This window comes from Vipera ursinii, assembly GCF_947247035.1.
Source record: "Vipera ursinii genome assembly, chromosome: 3".
Lineage (NCBI taxonomy): Eukaryota > Metazoa > Chordata > Lepidosauria > Squamata > Viperidae > Vipera > Vipera ursinii.
This window is the reverse complement of record NC_139516.1, coordinates 94500993-94527881: the sequence shown is the minus strand read 5'-3', so window position 1 is coordinate 94527881 and position 26889 is coordinate 94500993. Positions and strand designations below refer to the sequence as shown.

Here is a 26889-nt window from a genome sequence, read left to right as displayed (position 1 = left end):
CTTTCAGGACCCAACATTTTGAGAGTTATCTTCTGAAACAAATAAACAACGAAATAGGACACTTGTGCACACTTATATGAAGTCATGCCACCAGTGTGATACAAAGCAAATTCCAACATGAGTTAAATTATTGTGAGGCTCACCATATGAGGATATGCCACTTTCCAGTCTGCAAAGAGCTAGCAAATACTTTCAATGTCATGAGCAGTGGTTTCTCTATCTCAATACTTGCCAATTCTCCACAGGAGAATCCTTGCTGAATCAGCATCTTGGCATGGTTACCTCTTTCAGTTCATGTGGGCTATAAACAGTGGTGGGATTCAAATATGTGAACAGCCAGTTCTCTGTGTGGATGCCGTTTCTGGAAGTCCATTCTGGGCCTGGGCAACAAAAAATTAGCTACCGGTTCTGCCGAAGTGGTGCGAACTGGCTGAATCCCATCACTAGCTATAAACAAGACCTACAAGCCTCCACGATCAATCTCTGCAACAGAGAAAGGACATCTATACTCCTGAAGAACAGACTGGAAATGGCAGACCAGCTATTTCTTAAATAAGCTTTCTTACGATTTGATAGTAATGGCTGTAAAATTAATAACAGAAATGCGAAAACATTTGTTTCCTGAAATATTACATAGCTAATGATTTAAAAGTTGTAGTTTTCCCACTGAGGAATCCTTTGAGTATAAGCAAAGGTTATGGTTTCCTGTATTAATTATCTATTATTAGCACAACACTATTTTCTTTTAATGATCTCCTGAATAGGGGCTTGTTTTGTATATTTTCACATTTCAATTAAATTGACACTTAATATACAGTGTAAGAGATTTGTTTAAAAGACTTCCCTAAGGATCTTTCACTGAGAAATTTTAGATTTCAATCCATTTGTTCTTGACACCAATATTGTAGTACATGAAATATATTTTATTGCAAAAACTTATGAGCAAGAAACTATAATTTTTTTAAAAATAAAAATCATTCTCCAGAGTTTAACAATATTGAAAACAATGTTAACATATACATTGATTTGCCTTCCAGTTTGTATCTGTCTGTTATAGTAAGATATTATTGCAACCGTAACACACTACCACCAAACTAGTCATCCGTCTGGGCTGATCCCAAGTAACATTATACCCAAAGATGGAAAGTAACTATGATAAATCAAATGAAAACATGAAAAATAGGGCATTTGACTGCTTAAACCTATTACAATTAACATGTTCAACCACTTTATTAATTACAAAACCAAATCTGAAATTTATCAGTATAAAAGCCTTTTTGGTTGTGGTTTTAGTTCTGTATATCAAAGAGTATAAAGCAAATGTCCTCATTATGAAACAAAAATCTATTGTTTGTTTTTGGAATAGGGGATATATTGTAATTACACTGGCTATTATCAGATTCAGATTAGATCAGAAAATTTATTATGGTCCACGATAAGGAAACAAGTCACCAAGAATATGATCCCAAACCACAATCAATTTGTAACAGTTAATAAACTGAAACATTTATATAATCTTGAGTTAGCTATGGATATATTTGATGACATAACAGCATATGTGACACAATAGCAATTGTACTTGAAGGGAGAAAACACATGCAAAGTAAATATATCACTATTTTCCTTCCAGTAAGGACAAAGGACAGGTATTAAAACAAGCTAAGACGGAAACCTTGTGGTATTTTGCAAACTCTTCATTCTAATAAAGAAATTTACGGTATCCAAGAAAAATGTTTTCTTTAGCTTTTATATCTTTGGGTTCTTAGCATTATTTCTCTATAAAACATTATCTATCATTTGCCATTTTGCAATATATTTAACTTTACAGAAATCCAGAGAATGCAACACAGTTGTATAGTTTTATATCCAAGGTCTTCTTTCAATTTGATGAAAGTTATTGAGTAGTCTCATAAGAATTAAACTTGTCAGTTTAAGCCAGTAAGTGATCTTGCTTATCCAAATCTGTGTTTCTCCTGAAACAAATTCTGTCACCAAGCTCTGAACAGATTAGCAGACTCCAAAGAAAGCCTTCAAAAGTTTGAATTGAATTATTTCTAAAGAGGAAAGTCCTTGTAGATGAAAGTATGTATGTTATATAGCAGTTTGGCAACTTTCTTGTCTTGGAAGACTCAAATGACAAAGAAAATTGGGAAACACTCTTTAAGGGGGGGAGGGAGGGGGGGAGGGAGGGAGGGAGGGAGGGAGGGAGGGAGGGAGAGAGAGAGAGAGAGAGAGAGAGAGATGTGACAGGGAGAGAGAGACACACACACACACACAGAGAGAATGATATTTGCAGCTACACACTCCCCAGGAATTTGAAGCCTGGAAAATAACACTATCTATGCAAGTTACCCTGCTCTAGTTTATAGCTATCAATTTGCTATCTATATTTTATTAAGCTTTTGGAGAAGACCAGCTATGGTCTTAAAATAGTTGATGATGAGTTTTCCTTCAGAACAGAAAGAGGTCAAGACCTGAAAGGTCTGTTTCCTTAGCTACTATTGTAATTTTTTTTTAAAAAAATGGTCACATCAACAGCATTCAACAAAGTGGGAACCTGCCTGTTAATTACAGTTGAAGATTGAAGACTAGAATCAGAGTCTACTTGGATTAACAAATTAGACAACCATGCTTCGTATAAATTTTAATCACATCAAACCAGAAACAAAGTTTTCATACATTCATAAAATATAAATTCTGAATAGATGATTCGTTACAGCATATGAGATTTCCATGCAAGTATCAAGATTTATGACCACATATTCCAAATGGGCATTTATTCTCTTTCTAGACAGCTAAAGAATTTTAATCTTTTCCTCACTCATATTTAAATAAAAATTAAGTGTCACGTACATGTTGAAAGATTAAAGATTTGCATAAGTTTATGTACCTTCATACTTTTTGGTTGTAATTCTTTATCTTTTTCATTGCAGTTATTAATCATACAAGCTTTTGGAATATGATCATACATGGAATTGAATCAATGAGTTGGAACCAAATGCCAACCAATGAACTTCACAGAAAATATTATTTAATGCAAGCTTCATTTTTTCTAGTTGATAATAAACATTAATCCAGTTTTAATTGCAAATATTAGAACCATATTACACAGCATTTTCTTTTAAAGAAAAATTGGATTGCCCTCTATTCTTTTTGGTGAATTTCAAAATAAAAAACTACAATATTCCACAATGAATTTCATTTTATCCCATCTACATTACTCAAAGAGCAGGAGATCCTTACAAAGGTAAAAAAAAGGAGGGGGAAGTGAGGCAAAAGAGCTATGGTAAAATATGGACATGTTTCTTTTTATTTTTATGTTCATTTTTGCTTATTCTACTTTGTTTTCTTTTAAAGTTTTGCTCTCTGACTGCTGTAAAGTAATAAATGATTATCTGCACTATGTCTGGGGCTGTTGTAATACTCTAAAAATACTCAGCCTCTCCCAATAATAAACCAATGGCACTTCTTTTGTACTGAAATCAGGCTACCAGGGTAGAAAAATCACTTATTTGCTGGACTTCTTTTAACATACTGGTAGGAGTTGGAAAGACCAGAATTTTCCTTCTAAGAATAGGCTTCTTTCCATCTGTTTGTACATCTCTGATATCCGTATCAAACTATAAAACTTTGAAATAGCCACACTCCTGAAATCATAGGAGTGGACCTTAGTTTTCATTTTAGAATTATATTCCAGTAAATACTAATTGCATTTTAGTTAACTTAAACAATTGCCTGTCATTTTTGCAGTTTATTTGTAAGCAGTAAAATGTGGTCTGGAATCTCTTTAACTGTTACAAAATTTACTGTAACCTATTGCAAACACTCCCTCCCTCACAACAACAGTAATAATACTGTAGCCCCATTTATATTTGTATTTAATTACTTATTGTCTCATGGTTGACAATTTTAGGGTATCATTTTATGTATCTGACAAAAGGGTCTTTCCTTCCTTCATCCCTCCCTCCCTTCCTTTCTCCCTCCCTTCCTTCCTTCCTTTGACACTCAGCTGTACTGTTATGTATTGGGCTTAAGGGAACACCGTGAGTACTGGCATAACAGATACCACCAGGTGGCGCTGAACTGAAACTGTTGTGGCCGGGATCAGTTTTCAAATTGAGGGGCTCAATTTTACCCACTGCTTGCTCAAAACTAACGGGGAGGTCAGGATCTGCACCGACTATAAGTGTACATTAAATCGGGCCCTTAACTAACACGCTTACCCGGTCCCAATGGTCAGGCACATTCTCGCTTCCCTCCAAGGCAGCACCATTTTTGCTAAGCTAGATCTTGTGCAGGCGTACCAGCAGCTGCCGGTTACCAGGGAAACAGCAGAAGCACAAACAATAGTAACACACAAGGGAGACTTCAGGGTTAACCTCCTGCAATTTGGTTTCAGTGTAGCACCAGGAATCTTCCAGGAGGTAATGGAGCGGACTCTTAAGGGCATCCAAGGGGTATGCCCTTATTTTGATGATGTCCTCATTGCAGAAGAAGAAGTGCTGGCAGACAGACTGAGGGCAGTTTTAAGTAGGTTTCGTTCTGCAGGTCTCAAATTAAAAAGGGACAAATGCAGCATTGGGGTTGCATCCACAGAATTTTTGGGGTTTAAAATAGATGCCAGTGGGATCCACCCTGCAGAATCCAAAGTGAGGGCAATTAAGCTGGACCCGAGTCCAAAGAACAAGGCTGAACTGCAAGCCTTCCTTGGGCTCCTAATCTTTTACCATTCTTTCTTACCGCACAAAGCAGCAATAGCTGAGCCTTTGCACAGGCTCCTAGATAAGAAAGCTGTATGGAGCTGGACCAATGTCCACGAAAATAGTTTCCAAACCTTAAAGGCCCTGCTTTCAAACAAGTCTACAGTCACCCACTTCATCAAAACAAAGCCCATCTGCATTGCTTGCTATGCTTCACCCTATGGAGTGGGCGCAGTACTTAGCCATCTAGAGGGAAACGGGGAACAGGTGCCCATCGCATACTACTCCAGAACCTTGTCAGGGGCAGAGAGGAACTACACCCAGATAATAATAATAACAATTATTATTATTATTATTATTATTATTATTATTATTATTATTATTATTATTATTATTATTTTATTTGTATACCACCCTTCTCCCGAAGGACTCAGGGTGGTGAACAGGGCAAACATATAAAAATACAAAAATACAAAAGTTAAGAAAGAATTAAACGAAATGCCCAAGTTATAATAATAGTTTAAAATACATTTAAAACAACAATAAAATCCAAACCCATCCCCCAGATAGACAAGGAAGCCCTGGCAATAGTGGCTGGGGTCAAAAAATTCCACGACTACCTGTATGGTAGGGAATTCACAATATTCACAGACCATAAGCCGCTATTAGGGTTATTCACCACGGACAAACAAACCCTACAAATTCTCTCCCCTAGGATGCTTAGCTGGTCCATATTCTTATCAGCACAATTTTAAGCTGGTTCACAAACCAGGGAAAGAAATGGGCCATGCGGATGGGTTAAGTAGACTACCCCTAGCAACCACAGAACCAGATCCGGCACCTGCTGCACAGATACTAGCAATCCAAGAGCTACCAGAATGCCCTCTCCATGCAAGGGACATAGCGACTGAGATAGCATCAGATAAAATCCTGAGCAGGGTCCAGTCTTGGGTATTCACAGGGTGGCAAGATAGGAGTCCAGGCCCAGAGTTCCAGGTGTACTTCGTAAGGAGACATGAATTGTCTGCCCATAAAGGATGCCTGTTGTGGGGTAGTAGGGTCATCATACCAGACACACTGAGGGTTAGAGTCCTACAATCTTTACACAAGGGGCACCCTGGCATAGTTTGAATGAAGGCGTTAGCTAGGAGTTATCTTTGGTGGCCAGGGTTAGACAAGGCAATAGAAGAGCAGGTACACCGGTGCTACACTTGTCAAAGGTCCAGACCCGAGATGCCCCAAGTGCCTGTCCACAAATGGGAGGAAACACATACACCCTGGTCCAGGGTCCACATAGACTACGCTGGCCCATTCCAGGGACAGCTCTTCCTAATAGTGGTAGATAGCCACTCCAAATGGTTGGAGGTAGTGCCAGTCAGCAAGATGACCACGGCCAAAACAATCCAAGTGCTGAGGGGACTTCTTGCCACACATGGTCTGCCTGACATTTTGGTATCATATAATGGGGCTCAATTTACCGCTGCTGAATTTCAGGCCTTCATGACAGCGAATTTGATTAGACACATCACATCTGCGCCCTTCTACCCGTCGACTAATGGACAACTGAATGCATGGTGAGAACAACCAAGGACGCACTCAGGCGCGTCATCGTCAGTGACTGGCATCACAGGTTGGTGGAATTCCTATTATCCCAACACACTACACCATGCACAGCCACGGGGGAGAGTCCAGCAGAACTTCGTTGGGGCAGATGCCTCATCACCAAATTGGACAGACTTCACCCCGACAGAGTGGCTTCCAGGACAGAGCAACCCAAAACCCCTAAGCAATTACACTCTGGTGACTTGGTTTGGGCCAGGAACTACGGTCTGGGACATTTGTGGATTCCGGGAGTGGTGGTTGACAAAACCGGGCCTTTATCCTACGTAGTAGGGGTGGAGGGGGGTCGTCAGGTCAGACGGCACATAGACCAGGTCAGGAAACGGTTTCCTGAATGGTCACAGAGCAACCACCCGAAGACCATCCATCATCAACATCAAATCCCCCCTACCAACAAACAACAGAACCTGAGCCTGAGGAGGACCTCACTGACCCAGAACTGCTTCCAGAGAGCCCTGTCCGGCCCGGACAACAACAGGCCCAGGACCGCCGCGACAACCCTGCCACAGGGTCAAACTCTGGGGTGGGTCAACCAGAAATGGTCAGCCAGGACTTAACCACTGACCCTACTGTCCAGGATATGGGGGAACCCCTAAGACGTTCATCCCGGACTCACAGGCCACCTGCTTACCTCACTGACTATGTGCGCAAATGAGGGGAGGCTGAGGGTCATTGTATTCTGGGGCGTGTCATTATTGTCAAATTATGTATGTATACACCTGTATATGGAGACGATTGTTTGATCTTAAAGGGGTAAGGGGTGTTATGTATTGGGCTTAAGGGAACACCGTGAGTACTGGCATTACAGATACCACCAGGTGGCGCTGAACCAAAACTGTTGTGGCCGGGATCAGTTTTTGGCAGGAAAAAGGTTCACCCTGATTGGTTGGATGTGTACCTGGCCAGGTATATAAAGGGCGTAGGTAACCCCTATTCCCCAGTACAGTCTCTTCACCTAATAAAGAGCTGCTATGCTGTACTCATTGTCTCGGCGTCCTTCCTGCTCTCCAGAATCCACTACGCAACATGTACAAAGTTGGTACAAACCAGGAAAATGTTAAACAATAGGATTAGATTTCCCTTTTCTTAATTTTTATCACCAACCTTAATTTATTTTGCCCTAAATAAACCTGAAAATCAGACCAGCATTTAACACTGACCTATTATGATCACCAATTTTCCTTCCAGCTGACTGCAATTGTGTGATAATTTAAGATGCATCTAGTCCCTGGTATGTAACATGAACAAAATATTTTCTCGTCTTCCTGTTATCATACATATTAATACCGCCATGAATATAAAAAGATGATGGTATAATTCATCCAAATCTCCAGTAAAGGGGAAGGAATGACTATTTGTTCTTTGATTAAGAAAAAGAACTTCCCATTCCTTAAAAATACTTAATTCTCAAAATAGATGTTTAAACAGAATGAAGAAAATTAGGTTTTTTAAATGCTTCATTAGCCTTCAATCTGTGGATTCTATCTCCAAAAATTAGTGGAAAATATATACATTGGGTAGAAGGGTGAGTTTCTATCAGACCATACAAAAATAATGTATAACATATTAATTTAGTTGGGCTGCTGTTGCTATCAAGCCTATACTAACTGCTCACAACCAAGAATGCAAAGAGCTCATTAGTCAAATTTATTGAAAGGAAAATATCTATCTTGGAAACTGGATATTCATACTTTCATTTACCTGTGAATACACTAAAGCTTTTTTTTAATCATCTTTTTAATAGCCCCTTGACAGGGTAGAAATGTTTTCCCCTGCTTTCCAGTTATAGAAAGAATATACAACTGTTAGGGTTCAGCAGTATTTTGCAAATAGCTATTCCCATTCCAGGTTCATTAAATTTCATTACATCTGTCTTACTGTCTGAGTTTATTTTTTTAAAAAAATAATGGCTGTTTTAACAGCTTGTTTATGATTGTTTTACATATGGAAGCTATCCAGTGTCTTATAAATGGGTTGGCACAGAAATTATTTATAACAATCAACTAAATCTTCATATTTATGGAAATGACTTTGTATCCTAAACTGAATGCATTATAAACTATTTTTAAAAATCCTGCAAAAGTTAAGGTTGATTCATACCAATTTGCTTATCATTTTATGATTCCTGCATGAGTTTATTGAAGCAACACAGAGCTGAAAGTACAGGAAAAGTTTTAATTTCCCTTCATTTCATTGAAGTTATTTCACATAATCAGTAACTTATCAACTGTATCTCAATGAAATAATATATTCACTGTTGTGTACTAGGCCATAACTGTTTATCCTACTGAACACAATTGGAATACTTTAACTCTGTATAATAAGGATGGCAATTTTAAGACTTGTGGACTTCAACTATGGCTGGAGAATTCTGTGAGTTGAAATCCACAAGTCTTAAAGTTGCCAAGTTGGACACCTATGCTACAGTATACAGTATAGGATAACAGCCAGTTCCCATTTTCAGCAGAAAATTAAAAATAAAATCCCTATCTTTCTTGGAATATATTTATCTTCCTAGTCATACACAGAAACAATGTTGAGGGGGTTCACTTGAACTTTAATTGGTATGAAGCAACCAGAAAAGTTAGAGCTTGACTTTGGGCATATGATTCCTTACATTTTTCTGCTGAACAAAAAGGCTCTTACTTGATTAGTTGTCAACTGTAATTGTTTAGTTATTTCCAAAGAGGGAGGTTACAGCTGTAGCAGCAGATGGAGTTCTCTTTCTGACTTAGGGAATTCTTGCTTCAGAAGCTCATTAAGCCACCAAGTCAATTTTCCATTTTGGTTATACACTTTTGCTGCAGGCAACAGTTGCATTTTGGAGTGCCTTTGTTCTGCAAAAACCTAGCTCAGGAATTAACAGTCAGCTGCACATCATATCACACAAAGCAATTTCCTGTCAAATATTTAACTGCATTTCATTGTGGAATTCTAGGAAGCTTGATGAACTGCAGTTCCACCAGTGATTGGTAACTGGAAAAGGTGGGGTGATTTAAAATTCATCAATAAACACAATCCCAACCAAGAAACACTGAGCTATTTTTTCAGTTGATGAGTAAGTAGAATTAGACTGTGCTTGCTGCCCTAAACTTAATCGAAATATCTTTCACATGTAATCAGTTCAGAGTTGGGCCAAGGTCAGTCTTCCTTTTGGCAGTCTGTTGGAAAAGCAAGAAGGTAGGGAGGGAGGAAGGAAAGAAGGAACCCACTTATATTCTGCCTCTCAAGACATAAAGGAATAGATCTATGAAAATAAGAAATTACAACTGAGTTTGCCACTGTGGGTGTCATAAATACTTCTATCAGAAGCCATGCAGGTCTCATAACACATGAGTGCTACAGTGAAACTGTGAAGACATGCATAGTTTCTTTTCTGGATAATGGCTCTCAAAATCCTCTATCCCCTGCACAAACATGAGGAACTGAATAGAGTGTTATTATGTTTTGGCTTGGATTTTTTTCTGTCTACTAAAAAACCTTGAAACCTTTCATGGAAGTAATAAGCAGCTTTGTAATATAAACTTTATTTAGAGATAAAAGTCCTGGATTGTAGTCATGAGTATCTTTGAAAAGTAAAAGACTACTTTAAGAAAGGCCATTGCATTCATTCTTTTGTCCATAGCTATCAGTCAATGCATTCTTCAGTTTAGATAGCATATGGTTTACAATTTTCAAAGATACAAAGATTGGTGGTATCACTTCAGCCTATAGAAATCCAGTAATACAGAAGCTTGTATACTGATAGGAAAGTACTTAAACAACTAAGTATAGCTCAAAATATCTTTCAACTTGAATAGTTTCAAGGAATAAATAATTTAATGGTATTGGGTGGATAATCTTTTAAACATAACTAAACAATTGGAGTTATTTTGTGTGTGTGTTTAAACTCAGAAGGATAAGACAAGAATGGCAAATACATTTATGGAACAATCTGATTAACGTTAGAAATTTTAACCCTCTCATTTCAGTGGAATAAATAAGGCAAATGCTTTTTTGCTTTGAGACTCACAAATGTGAGACTCACAAATGTGAAATTATGCAAAATATACTTTCATTTCTCATTTCAGTCAGATTTTCCCAGCTCTTCTCCAGGAAGAAACTGACTGGTTTAATCACTCACAGGATTGCTATTATGGGGATAAAATGAAGGGGGATTCCCATATAATCTCTTTTGAGGTCCTGGGGGAAAAACTGGGATATAAATCTAACAAACAAATGGACCACAAAAATAAAACCTTTAAAAAGGGGGGGGGGGTTTAAATAGGTGGTATTTAAACTTACACTTTGTTTAAAGTCCAGAATAGGTTTGCATGAAACAAATAGCAGTGTTTGGTTCAATAAGTAATATTGAGAATGTTTTGAGTAACATTGATAAGTCTTGTGTCTGTTGTTCTATTTGTGGTATTTATAGTGCCTGGTGTAAGTGGCTTTTTTGATATTGATTGGGATGTGTTGATGGCTGGCTTTTAAGTCATTAGCTGTCATTTGCTTGTGCTGCCCAGCCCTCACCTTCTAAGTACTTGATAGGCTGGTGGTAAATCTGCACTTCTATTGATTGACAAGGGGCCTGTTTCCCAGGCTCCACTCACTTCCCTGGTTGTTTTTGTGCCTGCTTGTCCAACAATCTTAGTTGCTGCAAAGTTGAGTGTGTGTCCTTGTTCACTGCAGTGTGAGGTTACCAATGAGTTCAGGTCTCCTCATCTGACCACACACTTGTGTTCTTGTAATCTGGTGGTTAGCTTTCTTCCTGCCTGTCCTACATAGTCATAGGGGCAATCCATGCAGCGGATTCAATAGATTACAATGGAAGTATCTCCCACCTACAGGAGATCTTTTTAATGCATAATTTGTCATCATATGGTAGCCTCTGGGCGGTGTGCAATGCCCACTTGCAAATCTCAGAAACTGCATTCTACAACTTCCAAAATGTTTTGATGTATGGCAGGGTATGCCATGTGGTTGGTCTTGTACCTTGTTTCTTCATTTCTCTCTCCACTGTGTTATGCAGACATCTTGCGATGAATGATTGTGGATACCCATTCTGCTTGAATTCTTCATGTAGGTACCTGATTTCCAGCTGTTTGGCTTGCTGAGTTCTCACCCTGTGACAAATTGTTCTGGTGTAACTCTTTTTGTGTGACAGTGGATGAAATATCAGAGATGATCTTATCAAGGATCCAATCCTATCTTTAAAATATGCTGATATTCCAACAAAGCTAATACATTTACATACAAATTGTTGCATTAAAAACTAACTGTCAGAACCCTATTTTATTTTTATCTATCCCCTCTGACCCAAAATCAAATATCATCTTTCCCTGGGTTCTGCCATACTCCCAAAGGGGAGGGGGGATATGCCGCAGGTTTATTGCCTCTGCTTCCTCTATCCGCTACAATGTAACATTTTGCTTTCATTTATTGCCTCTGCTTCCTCTATCCACTACAAAGTAACATTTTGCTTTCCTGCACTCTCTGAACTTTCTCTCCCTAAACCACAGGTCGGCAACCTGCGGCTCCGGAGCCGCATGCGGCTCTTTGAGCCGTCTCTTGCGGCTCCCAGCCGCCCGGTGCGCGCGCACCTCTTCCAACGGGCAGTGGTGCGCGCGCACCTCTCCAAATGGAGAGTGGCACCGCCCGTTTGGAGAGGTGCACGCGCACCTCCCCGAATGGGCGGAGGTGCGCGCGCACCTCCCCAAACCTTTGGAGAGGTGCGAGCGTACCTCTGCGCGAATGGGCAGCGGTGCCGCTCTTTCAGGAAGCCCGCCGCGGCCCGTCTGTGAAGCTGCCGAAAGCGGCAGCTTAGCAGAAGGGCCGCGGCAGCTTCCGCAAAGAGCGGCGCCCCTGCTCATTCCGAGAGGTGCGCGCGCACCTCTCCGAACGACCGGAGGTGCGCGCGTACCTCCGCGCGAATGGGCAGCGGTGCCACTCTTTCAGGAAGCCCGCCGCGGCCCGTCTGTGAAGCTGCCGAAAGCGGCAGCTTAGCAGACGGGCCGTGGCAGCTTCCGCAAAGAGCGGCGCCCCTGCCCATTCCGAGAGGTGCGCGCGCACCTCTCCGAACGACCGGAGGTGCGCACGCACCTCTCGGAATGGGCAGGGGCGCCGCTCTTTGCGGAAGCTGCCGCGGCCCGTCTGCTAAGCTGCCGCTTTCGGCAGCTTCACAGACGGGCCGCGGCGGGCTTCCTGAAAGAGCGGCACCGCTGCCCATTCGCGCGGAGGTACGCGCGCACCTCCGGTCGTTCGGAGAGGTGCGCGCGCACCTCTCGGAATGGGCAGGGGCGCCGCTCTTTGCGGAAGCTGCCACGGCCCGTCTGCAAAGCTGCCGAAAGCGGCAGCTTTGCAGACGGGCCGTCGCCATCAGGCAACCGGGAACCGGTTCCATCTCATTTTTAAAAAAATGGCAGCCGCGTGCGTCCGCGCATGCGCAAAAAACCTTTTTGCGCATGCGCGTGCATGGACACACGCACGCGGCTCCCTCTTTTTTTAATTTGTGATGGAACCGGTTCCCAGTGGCTCTTTTTCTTTTTTAGGTTGCCGACCCCTGCCCTAAACTGTCAGCTAGAACAAGGCAGGGAATAAGGAATGTAACCTCCGTGCCTGGTTTATTTCTACACTCTCAGAGGAAGATGTGAAGAGCCGCCTGACATTGCTGTATGAACTGGAGACAGGCCAATGTTATCTCCCCCCTTCCCACAATGGACCTAACACCTGGGGATTGGCCGTCCAACACTGGCTGGACAAACTATGGGGTGGTTTCTTGCTTGGGGATACCTTAACCTATCATTCTGCGTGGGAAATCTCAGATCCTGTCTATTATGCCTTCTATCAACTACTCTTAATAAAAGTTCCTGTTGGGAGAAATTGTTTCTAAGAGTTTTTCTTTCTTAAGATGTGGGATTGAAGTGGGTCCTGACACTCACATCAAATTTCTCCTAGAATATGGCAAAACTGACAAAACTAACATCTGAAAATATTAATGTACAGTAACTGACACCGTTATTTTGCTCACTATTAAGAATTTTTTTTAATCTTTTATCTTTATCTTTTATTAAATTTATATACCGCCCTTCTCCCGAAGGACTCAGGGTGGTGAACAGGGCATATATAAATAGAAAATACAAAAATTAAAAGAGAATTAAACAATTGCCCAGATAAAAACAGTAACAGTATAAAAACCCATTAAAAACCCTAACATCCCCCATCAGGCCAGGCCAGCTTGTTCAAATAAATGGGTCTTCAGACCGCGCCGGAAGGAGCGAAGGTCCGGTGCTGTCCGGAGCTCAACTGGCAGTTGGTTCCATAAAGCCGGAGTGCCCACAGAGAAGGCCCTCCCCCTGGGGGCCACTAGCCGACATTCTCTGACCGGAGGCACCCTGAGGAGGCCCTCTCTGTGGGAACGCACAGGGCGGAGGGAAGTTGACGCCGGCAGCAGGTGGTCCCCAAGGTACTCCGGACCCATGCCATGTAAGGACTTAAAGACCATAACCAAAACCTTGAATCTCACCCGGAAGACAACTGGTAACCAATGCAGCTCGCGGAGCAAAGGTGTAACATGGGAGTACCGGGAAACTCCAAAGACAACTCTCGCGGCTGCATTCTGTACCAGTTGGAGCCTCTGAGTGGTCTTCAAGGGGAGCCCCATGTAAAGAGCATTGCAGTAGTCCAGCCGAGAGGTCACGAGCGCATGAGTGACCGTACACAGGGCATCCTGGTCCAGATAGGGCTGCAACTGGCGCACCAGGCGAACCTGGGTGAAAGCCCCCCTAGTCACGGCTACTATATGGTCTTCCAGGGTAAGCCGTGAATCTTGGAGGACTCCCAAGTTGTGAGCCCTATCCACGGGGGGTAAAAACTCACCCCCCATAGAAAGAGGTGGAATATTTTGAATGTCCCGGGATGCCGGAATGCACAGCCACTCAGTCTTGTCAGGGTTGAGCTGAAGTCTGTTCCTCCCCATCCAGACCCGAACCGCCTCCAGGCAACGGGACATCACATTGAGGGCATCACTGGGGTGGTTTGGGGTCAAAATGAAAAGCTGGGTATCATCGGCGTACTGATGATACCCAACTCCAAAACCACGAATGATCTCATCCAGCGGTTTCATGTAGATGTTGAACAGGAGAGGCGAGAGGACCGACCCCTGAGGAACTCCACAAACGAGAGTCCTTGGGGTCGACCTCTGCCCCCCTGCCAACACCGACTGCGAGCGTCCCAGGAGATAGGAGGAGAACCACTGAAGAACTGTGCCTCCCACTCCCAATCCCCTGAGACGCCGCAGCAGGATACCATGGTCGATGGTATCGAAAGCCACCGGGAGGTCTAATAGGACAAGGACAGAGGAATGTCCTCTGTTCTGGGCCCTCCAGAGATCATTCACCAGAGCGACCAATGCTGTCTCCGTGCTGTACCCGGGCCTGAAACCTGATTGGGACGGGTCTAGATAATCCGCTTCATCCAGAACCAGGGGGAGCTGATGCGCCACCACACTCTCAACAACCTTCGCAAGAAAGCGAAGGTTGGAGACCGGACGAAAGTTATTCAACACAGCTGGGTCCAGGGCAGGCTTCTTGAGGAGAGGTCTCACCATCGCCTCCTTCAAGACGGCGGGGAAATTGCCCTCACTCAAAGAAGCAGATATGACTGCCTGGAACAAGCCTCGTGTCCTCTCCCGAGCTGCATAGACCAGCCAAGAAGGGCACGGGTCCAATAAACATGTGGTGGAGCTCAACCTCCCCATAATCCTGTCCACTTCCTCAGGGGTCACAGAATCAAACTCCTCACAGATAACATCAACAAGACCGGCCGTGTCCTGATCGTCGGACTCTGCCCAGTTGGAGTCCAGACCGGTCCGAATCCGAGCGATTTTATCCAACAGATGTTGACCAAACTCCTCGGCACGGCCCTGCAAGGGTTCCTCCCTCACCTCCTGATTCAGGAGGGAGCGGGTCACCCTAAACAGGGCGGCCAGGTGATTATCTGCGGACGCGATGAGGGCAGAGAAGTAATTACACCTCGCTGCCCTCATCGCTGCGAGATAAGACCTAATAAAGGTTCTTAGTCGCAACCGGTCGGATTCGGATCGGCTGGACCTCCAACAGCTCTCTAGGCCCCATTTCCGACGCTTCATCTCCCGGAGCTCCGTAGAGAACCATGGAGCTCGTTGGGATCTGCACCGGGTCAGGGGCCGCAAGGGTACAACTCGGTCAAGTGCCTCAGTGGCCGCCCTTTCCCAGGCTTCCACTAGGGCATCCGCCGAGTTGTGAGCAACGGAGGCAGGTGGGGACCCCAGCGCTGCCTGGAACCTGTCAGGATCCATTAAGCGCCTGGGGCGGTACCATCTGGTTGGCTCCGTACCCCCATGGCAGGGGGTGGCAAAACGGAAGACCAGCCGCAGGAGGTAATGATCGGTCCATGACAGGGGCATAATAAATGGAGAGCCCCCACCAAGATCATCAAACCACCGTCCAGATAAGAAAACCAGGTCAAGGGTGTGGCCTCCCTCATGAGTTGGTTCAGAAATTACTTGCGTCAGGTCCATGGCCGTCATGGAAGCCATGAACTCCTGAGCTAACTCAGATGAACCTCCTAGGGATGGTAGATTGAAGTCACCCAAAACTATGAGTTTGGGGAACTCAATCACCAACCCAGAGAGGACATCGAGTAGCTCAGGCAGGGCTGCCGCTGCACGACTGGGCGAAAAGTACACCAGCAGCAAGCCCAACTGTGCCCCCAGACCAAATCTCAAAAAGAGAGACTCACACCCGACTATCTGAGGAGCGGTGGTCTCCCGCAGACATAAGGTCTCCCTAATAGCTACCGCCACTCCCCCGCCCCTACCTTGAGCCCAGGGCCGGTGTAGCACCCGGAAACCTGGTGGGCAGAGATCAACCAAAGGGACCCCACCCTCTGGACCCAACCAAGTCTCCATGATGCAAGCCAGGTCCGCATGCTCACCCTCAACTAAATCCCAAACAAGGGAAGCTTTATTAACCACGGACCTGGCATTCAGGTACACCAGCCGGAGCTCAGGACGCTGCGCATCCTCGCTCCCGGGACCTCGGGGAAGAAACAGAGGGTCGGAGCGCCTCACCGCTTGTAAGTAGTGGAGACGACCCCCCCGGTAACGATATGGCCCTCTGTTCATGCGCCTGCTGCAATTCCCCAACATTGTGGGAATCGGTAGTCCCATGACCCACTCCCGAGCCCCGGAGGCAACCACACCCTGCTGTCCCCCCGCACGATCAGACCCAGGCCACCACCCACTCCCACCGCTCTCCCTAACCCCATAAATTTTTTTCTAAAAAGTTAACCAGGGGCCTCCTATTAAATTTATATTGAAGGCCCCTGCCCCTGCCCGGCCATCTCTCAGGGTCCCAGTAATCGGGCCCTTCATCGAGATTGGAGGTGTTAAAAAAGGTGGGTCGCACCCAGGAGAGGGGGGTACCCCTGAGGGCAAACATGTCCGTGCTAGTATATCGATACATATAAGTCCAGGAGAGTCCAGGAAAGGCGGTCCCATAGTTGATAAGTTCAATAGGAGGATCGAGACATAGGAAGTGAGTATCTGGACCCTCACCCAACTTCACTGCCACTCAGTTGGGTGTCCCCAGAAACAGGCCACCCCCCGTCCTCTCATGACGGGTTGCAACTCTGTTCCCGGGGGTGGTCCAGGATATGCACCCTGGGTAGGGCATACCCCATAGAGCTCCCACCTCTATGGGGCTGCAGATGTAAACCCAAGCCACTCTCCCACCGTGGCTTGTACCCAGGTCCGTCCAAGTCCAAAGGGGAAAGGGAGGCAGGCAGAAAGTTGGTACGCGGGTAGATACATAACCAGGGCAGAGGGGCTAGCCAGGCCAAGGTGGTGAAAACGGTCCAAAGACGTCATCGCCGCCGCCGAAAGCGGCCCAAAAACGGTACAGGAGACACATGCCGCTGTCGCCCGGATGACCCGCGGTCGTCCTCTCTGCCGCTAAAACGGCCCGAAGATGCCGTTGCCGCCGAAAGCGGCCCAAAAACGGCACAGGAAACATTGCCGTCGCCGAGATGACCCGCGGTCATCCTCTCCGCTGCCGAAACGGCCCGAAGATGCCGACGCCGCCGAAAGCAGCCCGAGGCGGCCTGAAGCAACATGAAAACGCCGGTGGCGGCAAAATGGGCCAAAAGGCCCGGAAAACGCCACCGCCAACCATCAACCACCGAAAACAGTCCGAGCAAGGCCTGAGGTCGCCGCCGCCGAAAGCAGCCTGAAAACGGGATAGATGCCGGCGCCAGCAAAACAGGCCAAAAGGCCCAGAGAACACCACCACCAACCGCCAACCACTGAAAACGGCCCGAGGACGCCGCCGCTGCCACCGCCAAATGCGGCCCAAAAACACCGCCATCACCGATGCCGAAGCTGATGCCGACGCTGCCGCCACCGCCACCAAGATAAACCCGCGGGCGTCCCCTCTGCCGACCGAAAACGGCTTGAGGACGACGACGCCGAAAGCGGCCCGAAACGGCCCAGCACAGCAAAAAAACGCCGTCGCCGGCTGCAAACGGCCCGGGAAAGGCAAGAAGCGAGCGGGCAGAAGACAGCAGAGCCAGCAGACGAGTAGACCAGCAGGTAAGAGCCTTACTGCTTACCTTGTCGCCTGCCTCGCTGCCTGTCGACACCAATCCCCAACACGGAGGGCCCGAAGGCCCCCTGAGGGGCTCCTAAGGGACGCCTAACAGCTGGAGCTCGCGGAGCTCAGCCGAGCACGTCCGCCATCTTGGGCATGCGTAAAAAAAAGTTTTACATTGTTAGTTGCTATTAGGGCAATATGTAAAAGTAAGTAACTTATTTCAATAATTGATTCATACAGTACCTGGAACACAGAGAAGCAGCATATATTTACAAAAAACATTCATATATAATCAATTTACATATTGACCATGTTTCAGAAGAAAATGTTGCCTTTTGGATATTAAGTGTCTAGCAAGAATTTGATATCTACTATAGATAATAGGCCTTAGTCATTCCTGGTGTCTTAGCTAAGAGATCTGTGATATTTTTGAATAAAATATTCCTCCAATATAAACAGTGTAATAGCACATGAGTTATTAGTTTAATCTTATTGGCATCATTTGAGAAGATAAAATCTGCATACGTCAAGAAGGCGGATAAAAGTACTTGAGAAACACACATATAAATTGCGCATAAAGAGGCTAAAATGATGGGTGATTATATTAAACATTATTATTATATTACAATACATTATATTATAAAGCTACAATCATCTTTTGTGGATGGAGAGGATTCAGGCTGGGAGAAATAGTTATACTTATATAATTGTTTCTCCCCAATCTGAACTAGATGAACATCCTGGGAGTAGAATTAGCCAGCTTGGAAAATCAAAACTATTTTGAATAAAACCCTATTTAATCATTTTTAAAGTTGGAGTAAATCTAATCAGCTGCTATAAATAATTGTTATTCGAAGCTGAGTGTTTTTATAGAAATTTCAGATCAGCAGATGTATTAATTGTAAAAGGTCAGAATTTATATCAAAATCTATGTTTAGAATTTGTGTGAAATACTAAGTTCAGTCAATAAAGCATCCATGCAGTTAATGGCTAGAATTGGCCATATTTTAACCACATGGTATAATATACAATGTACATTGATTTTCCTTCAATGAAGCCAGCATAATAATAATAATAATAATAATAATAATAATAATAATAATAATAATAATAATAATAATAATAATAATAATAATAATAATAAGAAGAAGAAGAAGAAGAAGAAGAAGAAGAAGAAGAAGAAGAAGAAGAAGAAGAAGAAGAAGAAGAAGAAGTAGAAGAAGTTGGAAGCGACCTTGGAGGTCATCTAGTCCAACCCCTGCTCAGGCAGGAAACCCTATACCAGAGGTGTCAAACTCAATTTCATTGAGGGCCGCATCAGCATTGCGGTTGCACTCAGGGGACTGGGTGGGTATGGCCAGGGTGGGCGTGGCCTACTGGGTGGGTGTGGCTAGAGTGCATATGGCCTAGTGGGTGGGCGTGGCCAGCTCTACATCATTCGCATCAAGAGTGCCTATGGGGGCCTGGGCAGGAGTGGGACAGATCTGGGGGTCTCTGGCAGAAGGATGGTCTCTGGGCCAGGGCCAAGGCAGTGGGGGCCGTTCCCTCACTGTTTCCAGGATGGCTTCGCGGGCCACATGAAACCACTTCGCGGGCCGGATCTGGCCCCTGGGCCTTGTGTTTGACATGTCTGCCCTAAACCATTTCAGGCAAATGGCTGTCCAGTCTCTTCTTAAAATCTTCCAGTGTTGGAGCATTCACCACTTCTGGAGGCAGGTTGTTCCACTGGTTAATTGTTCTAACTGTCAGGAAGTTTCTCCTTAGTTCTAGGTTGCTTCTCTCCTTGACTAGTTTCCATCCATTGCTTCTTGTCCTGCTTTCAGGTGCTTTGGAGAATAGTTTGACTCCCTCTTCTTTGTGGCAGCCCCTGAGATATTGGAACACTGCTATCATGTCACCCCTCACCCTTCTCTTCGTTAAACTACACATACCCAATTCCAGCAACTGTTCCCTATATGTTTTAGCCTCCAGTCCCCCAATCATCTTTGTTGCTCTTCTCTGTACCCTTTCTAGTATCTCAACATCTTTATCTACATCGTGGTCACCAAAACTGGATGCAGTATTCTAGGTGTGGCCTTACCAAGGCATTGTAAAGTGGTATTAGTACTTCACGTGATCTTGATTCTATCCCTCTGTTAATGCAACCTAGCATTGTGTTGGCCTTTTGGGCAGATGCAGCACACTGCTGGCTCATATTGAAGTGATTGTCTACTAGGACTCCAAAATCTCTCTCACAGTTACTATTATTGAGCAAGGTACCACCGATCCTTTACCTGTGCATTTGATTTTTCCTGCCTAAATGTAGAACCTTACTTTTTTCCCCATTGAATTTCATTTTGTTAGATAGCGCCCAGTGTTCGAGTCTGTCCAGATCCTCCTGTATTTTAAGCTTATCTTCTGGAATATTGGCTATTCCTGCCAGCTTGGTGTCATCTGCAAATTTGATGAGTTCCCATCTATCCCCTCACCCAAATTGTTGATGAAGATGTTGAAGAGCACTGGGCCCAGAAGAGAGCCCTGGGGCACCCCACTACACACTTCCCTCCATGTAGATGCAGTTCCATTGAGGACCACACGCTGAGTACGGCCTGTCAGCCAGCTACGAATCCATCTGGTGGTGATGCTATCTAACCCATATTTTTCTATCTTATCAAGTAGTAGGTTGTGATCTACTTTATCAAATGCCTTATTGAAGTCCAAGTGAATTATATCTACAGCATTCCTCTGAACCACTAATTTTGTCACTTGGTCAAAGAATGTAATAAGATTTGTCTGGCATGATCTGTTTTTGACAAACCCATGTTGACTTTTAGTGATGACTTTGTTTGCATCAAGGTGTTCGCTGATTTGTTGTTTGATTATCTTTTCCAGAATCTTCCCAGGTATTGAGGTCAGGCTGATAGGTCTGTAGTTTCCTGGATCTATTTTTTCCCCTTTTTTGAAGATGGGAACTACATCAGCTCTCTTCCAGTCCTTTGGTAGTTCCCCAGTGCTCCAGGATCTTTGAAAAATATAGTTCAGTGGTTCTGAGATCACGTCTGCCAGTTCCTTGAGAACTTTGGGGTGTAATCCATCTGGTCCTGGTGATTTGAACTCATCTAGGCTGGACAGGTGTTCACTTACCATTTTCTTGCCTATCTTAACTTGCATTTCTATTCTGTTTTTATGGCACTGGTTTTGGTAGGTTGGACTGTTTGTTCCCTTTGTGTAAAGACAGATGCAAAAAACGAGTTAAATAGTTCTGCTTTCTCCCTATTGCTTGTCACCTTCTTGTCACTCTCCTCCACTAATGGACCAATCATTTCCTTAACTTTTTTCTTGTTTTTTATATGTTGAAAGAAGCTTTTTTTGTTGTTATTTTTGACTTTGGTCGCAAGCCTTAGTTCATTTTGAGCCTTAGCTTTCCTCACTTCATCTTTGCAGGCACGGTCTATTTGATGATATTCTGACTTAGTTATGTGCCCCTCTTTCCAATTCTTATACTTGTCCTTTTTATCTTTCAATTTATCAGAGAGTTCTTTATGCTGGTTTCTTTTGAGAGCTGTTATTTTTTTTCTTTGTTGGTATTGTTCTAGACTGGGCCTTTATTATCTCACTTTTCAAAATTTCCCAAGCTTCTTGAGTTGTTTTCCCCTTTAGGAGAATCCATGGAATTCTTCCCAAGGTCTCTTTAATTTTATTGAAATTAGCTCTTTTAAAGTCCAAGACTCTAGTTTGGCTGTGTTCTATTGCTTGTGCTTCCAGAATGTTGAATCCCAATATTGCATGATCACTTCCCCCCAAGGTTTCTGTGGCTTCAACATTTTCTATCATTTCATCTTTGTTTGTGAGAATTAAATCCAATATGGCTAATCCCCTAGTTCCCTTCTCTACTTTTTGGGAGAGAAAGTTGTCTGCTAGGTTTGTCAGGAATCTGTTTGATCTTCCACTTGGTGCAGAGTTTGTCTCCCAGTTGATATCAGGGTAATTAAAGTCCCCCATTACTATTTTGATGTGCTTCTCACATTCCTTAGTTAGCTGACTAGCAAAAAGTTCATCTATTTCCTCTGCTTGGTTGGGCGGCCTATAGTATACACCTATGGCAATGTCATTTTTCCCCCTTTTATATTGACCAAAATGCATTCAAGTTTACAGTTTTCATCATTGTTGTGCTCTATTTCTGTAGAGATAAAGTTATTTCTTATATAGAGAGCAGCTCCACCTCCTCTTTTGTTTAGTCTGTTTCTTTTAAATAGTTTAAATCCCTCTAGCTGTGTGTTCCATTTGTAGGTTTCATCCCACCATGTTTCCGTATTGGCAACAATATCATATCTGCCCTCATTTACCTGAATTTCTAGTTCACCCTGCTTACTGTTCATACTCTGTGCATTGGTGTATAGACATTTGAGTCCTTTATGACTGACCCTGTGTTTACTTGCTGCATAACTTGTGTGGTGCCTGGCTTCCCCTATTTTCTTAGATTGCTGGGGACAGTGATGTTCTGTATCAATTAACTCACTGTCCCCATTGTTTAGTTTAAATGTTCCTCTAGAAAAGCTGTGAATTTATTGCCAAGTAACTCAGTCCCTTTCTTGGATGGATGCAGACCATCTCTTTTATACATTTTTTCATTGGACCAGCTACAGACATCGTGACAAATATAACCAAAGCCTTCTCCTTTACACCACTCCTTTAGCCACATATTAAATTCTGCTACATGCTGGCCTTTTCCATTTTGCTCCTTATACACTGGTAAAATCTCTGAAAGCATACTCATCTTCTAAAATGTTTTCAAATTTATCATAATGATCTCCAAATAAGATTTCCAGTATAAGTGTACTAATTGTACTTAAATTGATTGATGGATAATTGGAAGGACTGGACATGGTTCCATACTTATGAATGGAGAAAATAACAGGTAGTATCTCTTCAAGAAGACATGCTGTTTATTCATTTATATCTAAAACGGAGTCTGAATAGACATTAGCTATATGTTGTCTCCCTGGGAATTTGCCATTTTATATTTTGGGATATAAGCAATGCATCCAACATTATTTCAGGAACTAGCACAGGATTCTGTCTGAGACTATTGAAAGATATCTTTCTCAAACTTCAGATTCAATATGACAATCTATTCTTGTTTTGTTCTTACTAATGCTTTACGCTTTCTTTTAAATAAAACAGATCCACCGGTAAGGATGGTCAGTTATTAAATCTGTATACTCTTGACTTTCCAAAAGTGCCTTTTTGGTTAGTATACATTTCCCCAGGAAATCAGTGCTTGGATTTTAAATGATTCCCATTTCATTACTAAGAAGATGTTTTTGTATATTTTACAACAATTTGGTACAGCTACTTCAGTGGGTTTTAAATTGTTAGAAAAGACTGAAACTTAAGAATCTCATTTATATTCAGTATATCTAAATATTCCTTATTTGTCTCTCTGCGTCCATGTCCATATTGTATTAATTATACAGCTTTATTTTTTGAAATAGATATGTAATTCACTAGTATTTAAGCTTAATGTTATAGTAGTGTATGGTCTCTGTACATGTAGGGCTTTAAAGGTCAAAACTAGCACCTTGAATTGGACTGGAAAGTGGTAACTAATGCAGCTTGCAGAACAAAGGTAGTATATATAATATGTTCATCTAGAAACTGTCTGTGCTGCTGTATTCTGCACTAGCTGAAGCTTCCAGATATAGCTACTAAATTATGCTCATTTGTATTTCCACCCATAGCAGTCCAATAAAATTAATTTCTTAAAAGGTTTAATTCTGGCACCATACAGAATGTTGTGCATCATTTGCTTTCCAGAATAAGGGAAGAAGTTCGGTCTAGAAAAGTGTATTGTGTTACTGGCTTCTGCTGATTACAAATAGTATCCTTTCTTGTTAAGTAGCCACTCTGTCATAGTTAGCACCGCACACTAATTCTGCCACTTAAATCCTTGAACTACTGAATTTATAATCATAATCAAATTGTCTCCTGTTAGTTTTATTTTTAGTAAAGAAGTTGTTACAGACTCATTCTTTTGTTTCCTATCTGTAATTTTACTACTTGATCCAGCAGTCCATTGAATCATGTTCCATAGGTGTTTCACAATTATATCAATAGTCCTAATGATTAAGCATAGAACATTTTGAATTATCAGTTTCCAGAGCAAATTAAAAAAGCCAATTATGTCTGAGAATCAATAAATTGCATATATTTATTATAATGCAGTGAAGCTTTCTTACCTTCTCCAATTTTGATAGAGCAAGAGAATAACAGTCTTTGGCCCTGAACTGCATGAATCTCATGTTGGCAGGATGAGTTAATTCAGTAATTATGCTCAGACTGGAGAATAACCTAAACATTTTTCCAAGAAGATAATATGGTTATTCTTCTAATAATATCAGGTGAGTAAATGAAATGTTATTTCATTTCAAATTTGATTTCTAAAACTTTTTGAATAGTGCAGTGTATTTCTTTCCAATACATCCATCCATCTCTGTGTTACATGCTCGTGATTCTGTATAAGTATTTAAAATTCTGTCATTTTTCTTCTAAGCCACCTGTTGGTGGAAGCTAATTAATTATTATAGCAATAGCACTTAGAACTATATACTGCTTCATAGTGCTTTACAGCCCTCTCTAAGCAGTTTTCAGAGTCAGCATATTGCCCCCAACAATCTGGGTCCTCACTTTACCAACCTCAGAAGGATGGAAGGCTGAGTCAACCATGAGCCAGTGGGAACTGAACTGCCAAACTGCTGGCAGTTAGCAGTCAGGAGAATTAGCCTGCAATATTGCATTATAACCACTGTGCCACCAGACTCTTATAATGGGATAAATGTTCTGCAGAGATTCAGAAAAACCATTCCATTGAGTTAAAACATATAACATGTATTAACACTTTAATATGACAGAGAAATACTTTATTAGTAATTGCTGTAACAGTGATGAATAACTTGTTTCTAGTAACTACAAGCAAAAATGAAAATATGGAGGAACTAATATATATTTTAAGTTGTCTGAATAGGTAATAAAATACCTTTACCAATACATAACATTATAACTGTGTTGAGAATTTAACTTGCAACTGTGCATTTTGAAAACATTAGTCTTCCAGGCAAGAATCAGTCAGCTCTTTGCATTAACATTCATTGAGAAGTTTTTTTTTTATCTAGAGATATAAAGTATTTGTATCAAAGTTCAGATGATAAGGTCTATTCTTATGTATAGGAGAAGAAAATAAAGTTTTGTAACAGGGAAGAAGATGTTGTGATAGTAAGGAGCAATTAATTTGATGAAGGAAATGCATATTCAGGTCCCTATATTCTATTTTCCATTTGGTCTGCTCCCCAACTGGAATACATATTCCCCAACTATATATTGGGGAATTCATATTCCCCAAATATATATTGGAGAATATATATTCCCTAAATGGAATACAATTACCCATGGAAAGTATAAGTCACTCCCTAAATAGTAACAGCTTCTTTACAAAACAAGAAGCTTATAGCAGCATGAGGATACTGAAAGAGAATTCAACATTTCCAAAAAGATATATTTGCTTTTTTACTTGAAGAAGCATGGATTTGGAGTGTCTAAAACAGGGGTCTTCAAACTTGGCCCTTTTATGACTTGTGGACTTCAACTCCCAGAATTCCTCAGCCAGCATGCCCGGCTGAGGAATTCTGGGAGTTGAAATCCACAAGTCATAAAAGGGCCAAATTTGAAGACCCCCTGGTCTAAAATAAAGTTTTTTCTTGAAAGTGGAATGCTAACTGAGATGATCACAAGACAACTGGAGTTATGAGAATTTGCTATTTAGGTTCCCAGGCCATGTTAAAGTACTATTAGCCACTATTCCTGATGCTGACAACAAGCTGCCCCTCTTCTGTGTTTGTGACTGTTGGCTTGAGTAGGATAACTGAGTGACTTTCGTAACTTAACGTAGTAAAAATGAAAGGAATAACCCAGGCATTCAATGCAGCATTCTTAAAACACAATCATATTTGTATAATTATTAACTGTAACAATAATAATGATGATGTCACCTGCATTATGTTTCTGCAAAGAATCAAAGCTATAAAATAAAGCTAACCAGTCTCTACCACGCTCAGTAGAATTGTAATAAATAAACTGTAGTTTATTAGCCAAGACTGCACTCTTGTGGATTTTAAAAGTAGAAAATGAAGGGATTTTACAGGTATTCTGTATAAAAGAACAAGATATATTTGTAGAAGCACATGGCCAATAATACATTAATACCTTATTTCTCTCACTCTTTCACAGCTCTGCAACAGAACTGGAAAGGTACTTTATTTAATTTGCTAAGATCTTCATTATCGTTGACATGCTCTTATTCTTCACAGTGTTGTTTAACTTTGTCATCTTTAGAATTAATCTCCTTTTTTAAAAATGTGCATTCCTCAATCTTGGCTCCTCTTCCAGAGGCCTGGGAGTTTAAGGGTTCTGTGCAGTATCCTAGCTATTACTAGCACTTCACTCTTCTGGAACAGAGATATCTTTTGTCGTTCCTGGGATCTGATGGAGTCACTCTGCCAGTTTAAATGCTCCTACCTTGTATAAAAATGATTACGTTGATAACTATGTTGGCTGGACACAAGGACATTATCCTACATCTTACTTTTAATTATAGAATTTATTTTAATTAAACTGACAGCAATTAATGCCAAAGCCAGAATAAATAAACAGCTCAAAGTATGGTAAATTTGCAGCAGTCTTTAAAATAATACTTTTTTAAAAAAAATCATTGATGCATATTAAATTATTTTGATATATAGATAACAGTTGCCAATATGTTATTTCTAAGCTATTAAAAGTAATTGTTTAAACAGAGCATTTTAGTATTTGATTCTGTAAAACTATTTGCATATTAAAGTTGTCTTTCTAAACTTTTGATGTTAGCTAAATCCTTACACTTCTGCATCAAAATTGCTAATATTTGTTTTTCTAATAGTGTATGAACT

General features: G+C 42.2%; 1 protein-coding gene across 4 annotated transcripts in view; it reads right to left on the bottom strand.

The window, feature by feature from the left end:
• Positions 1-26889, bottom strand: part of KCNT2 (potassium sodium-activated channel subfamily T member 2) — a 267504-nt gene that overhangs the window by 9066 nt on the left and 231549 nt on the right. For all 4 annotated transcript variants that reach the window (XM_083358889.1, XM_083358890.1, XM_083358891.1 and 1 more), the window contains one exon: positions 24148-24259. In XM_083358889.1, the coding sequence (XP_083215015.1) occupies positions 24148-24259 (112 nt within the window). The remainder of the gene's footprint in view (positions 1-24147; positions 24260-26889) is intronic.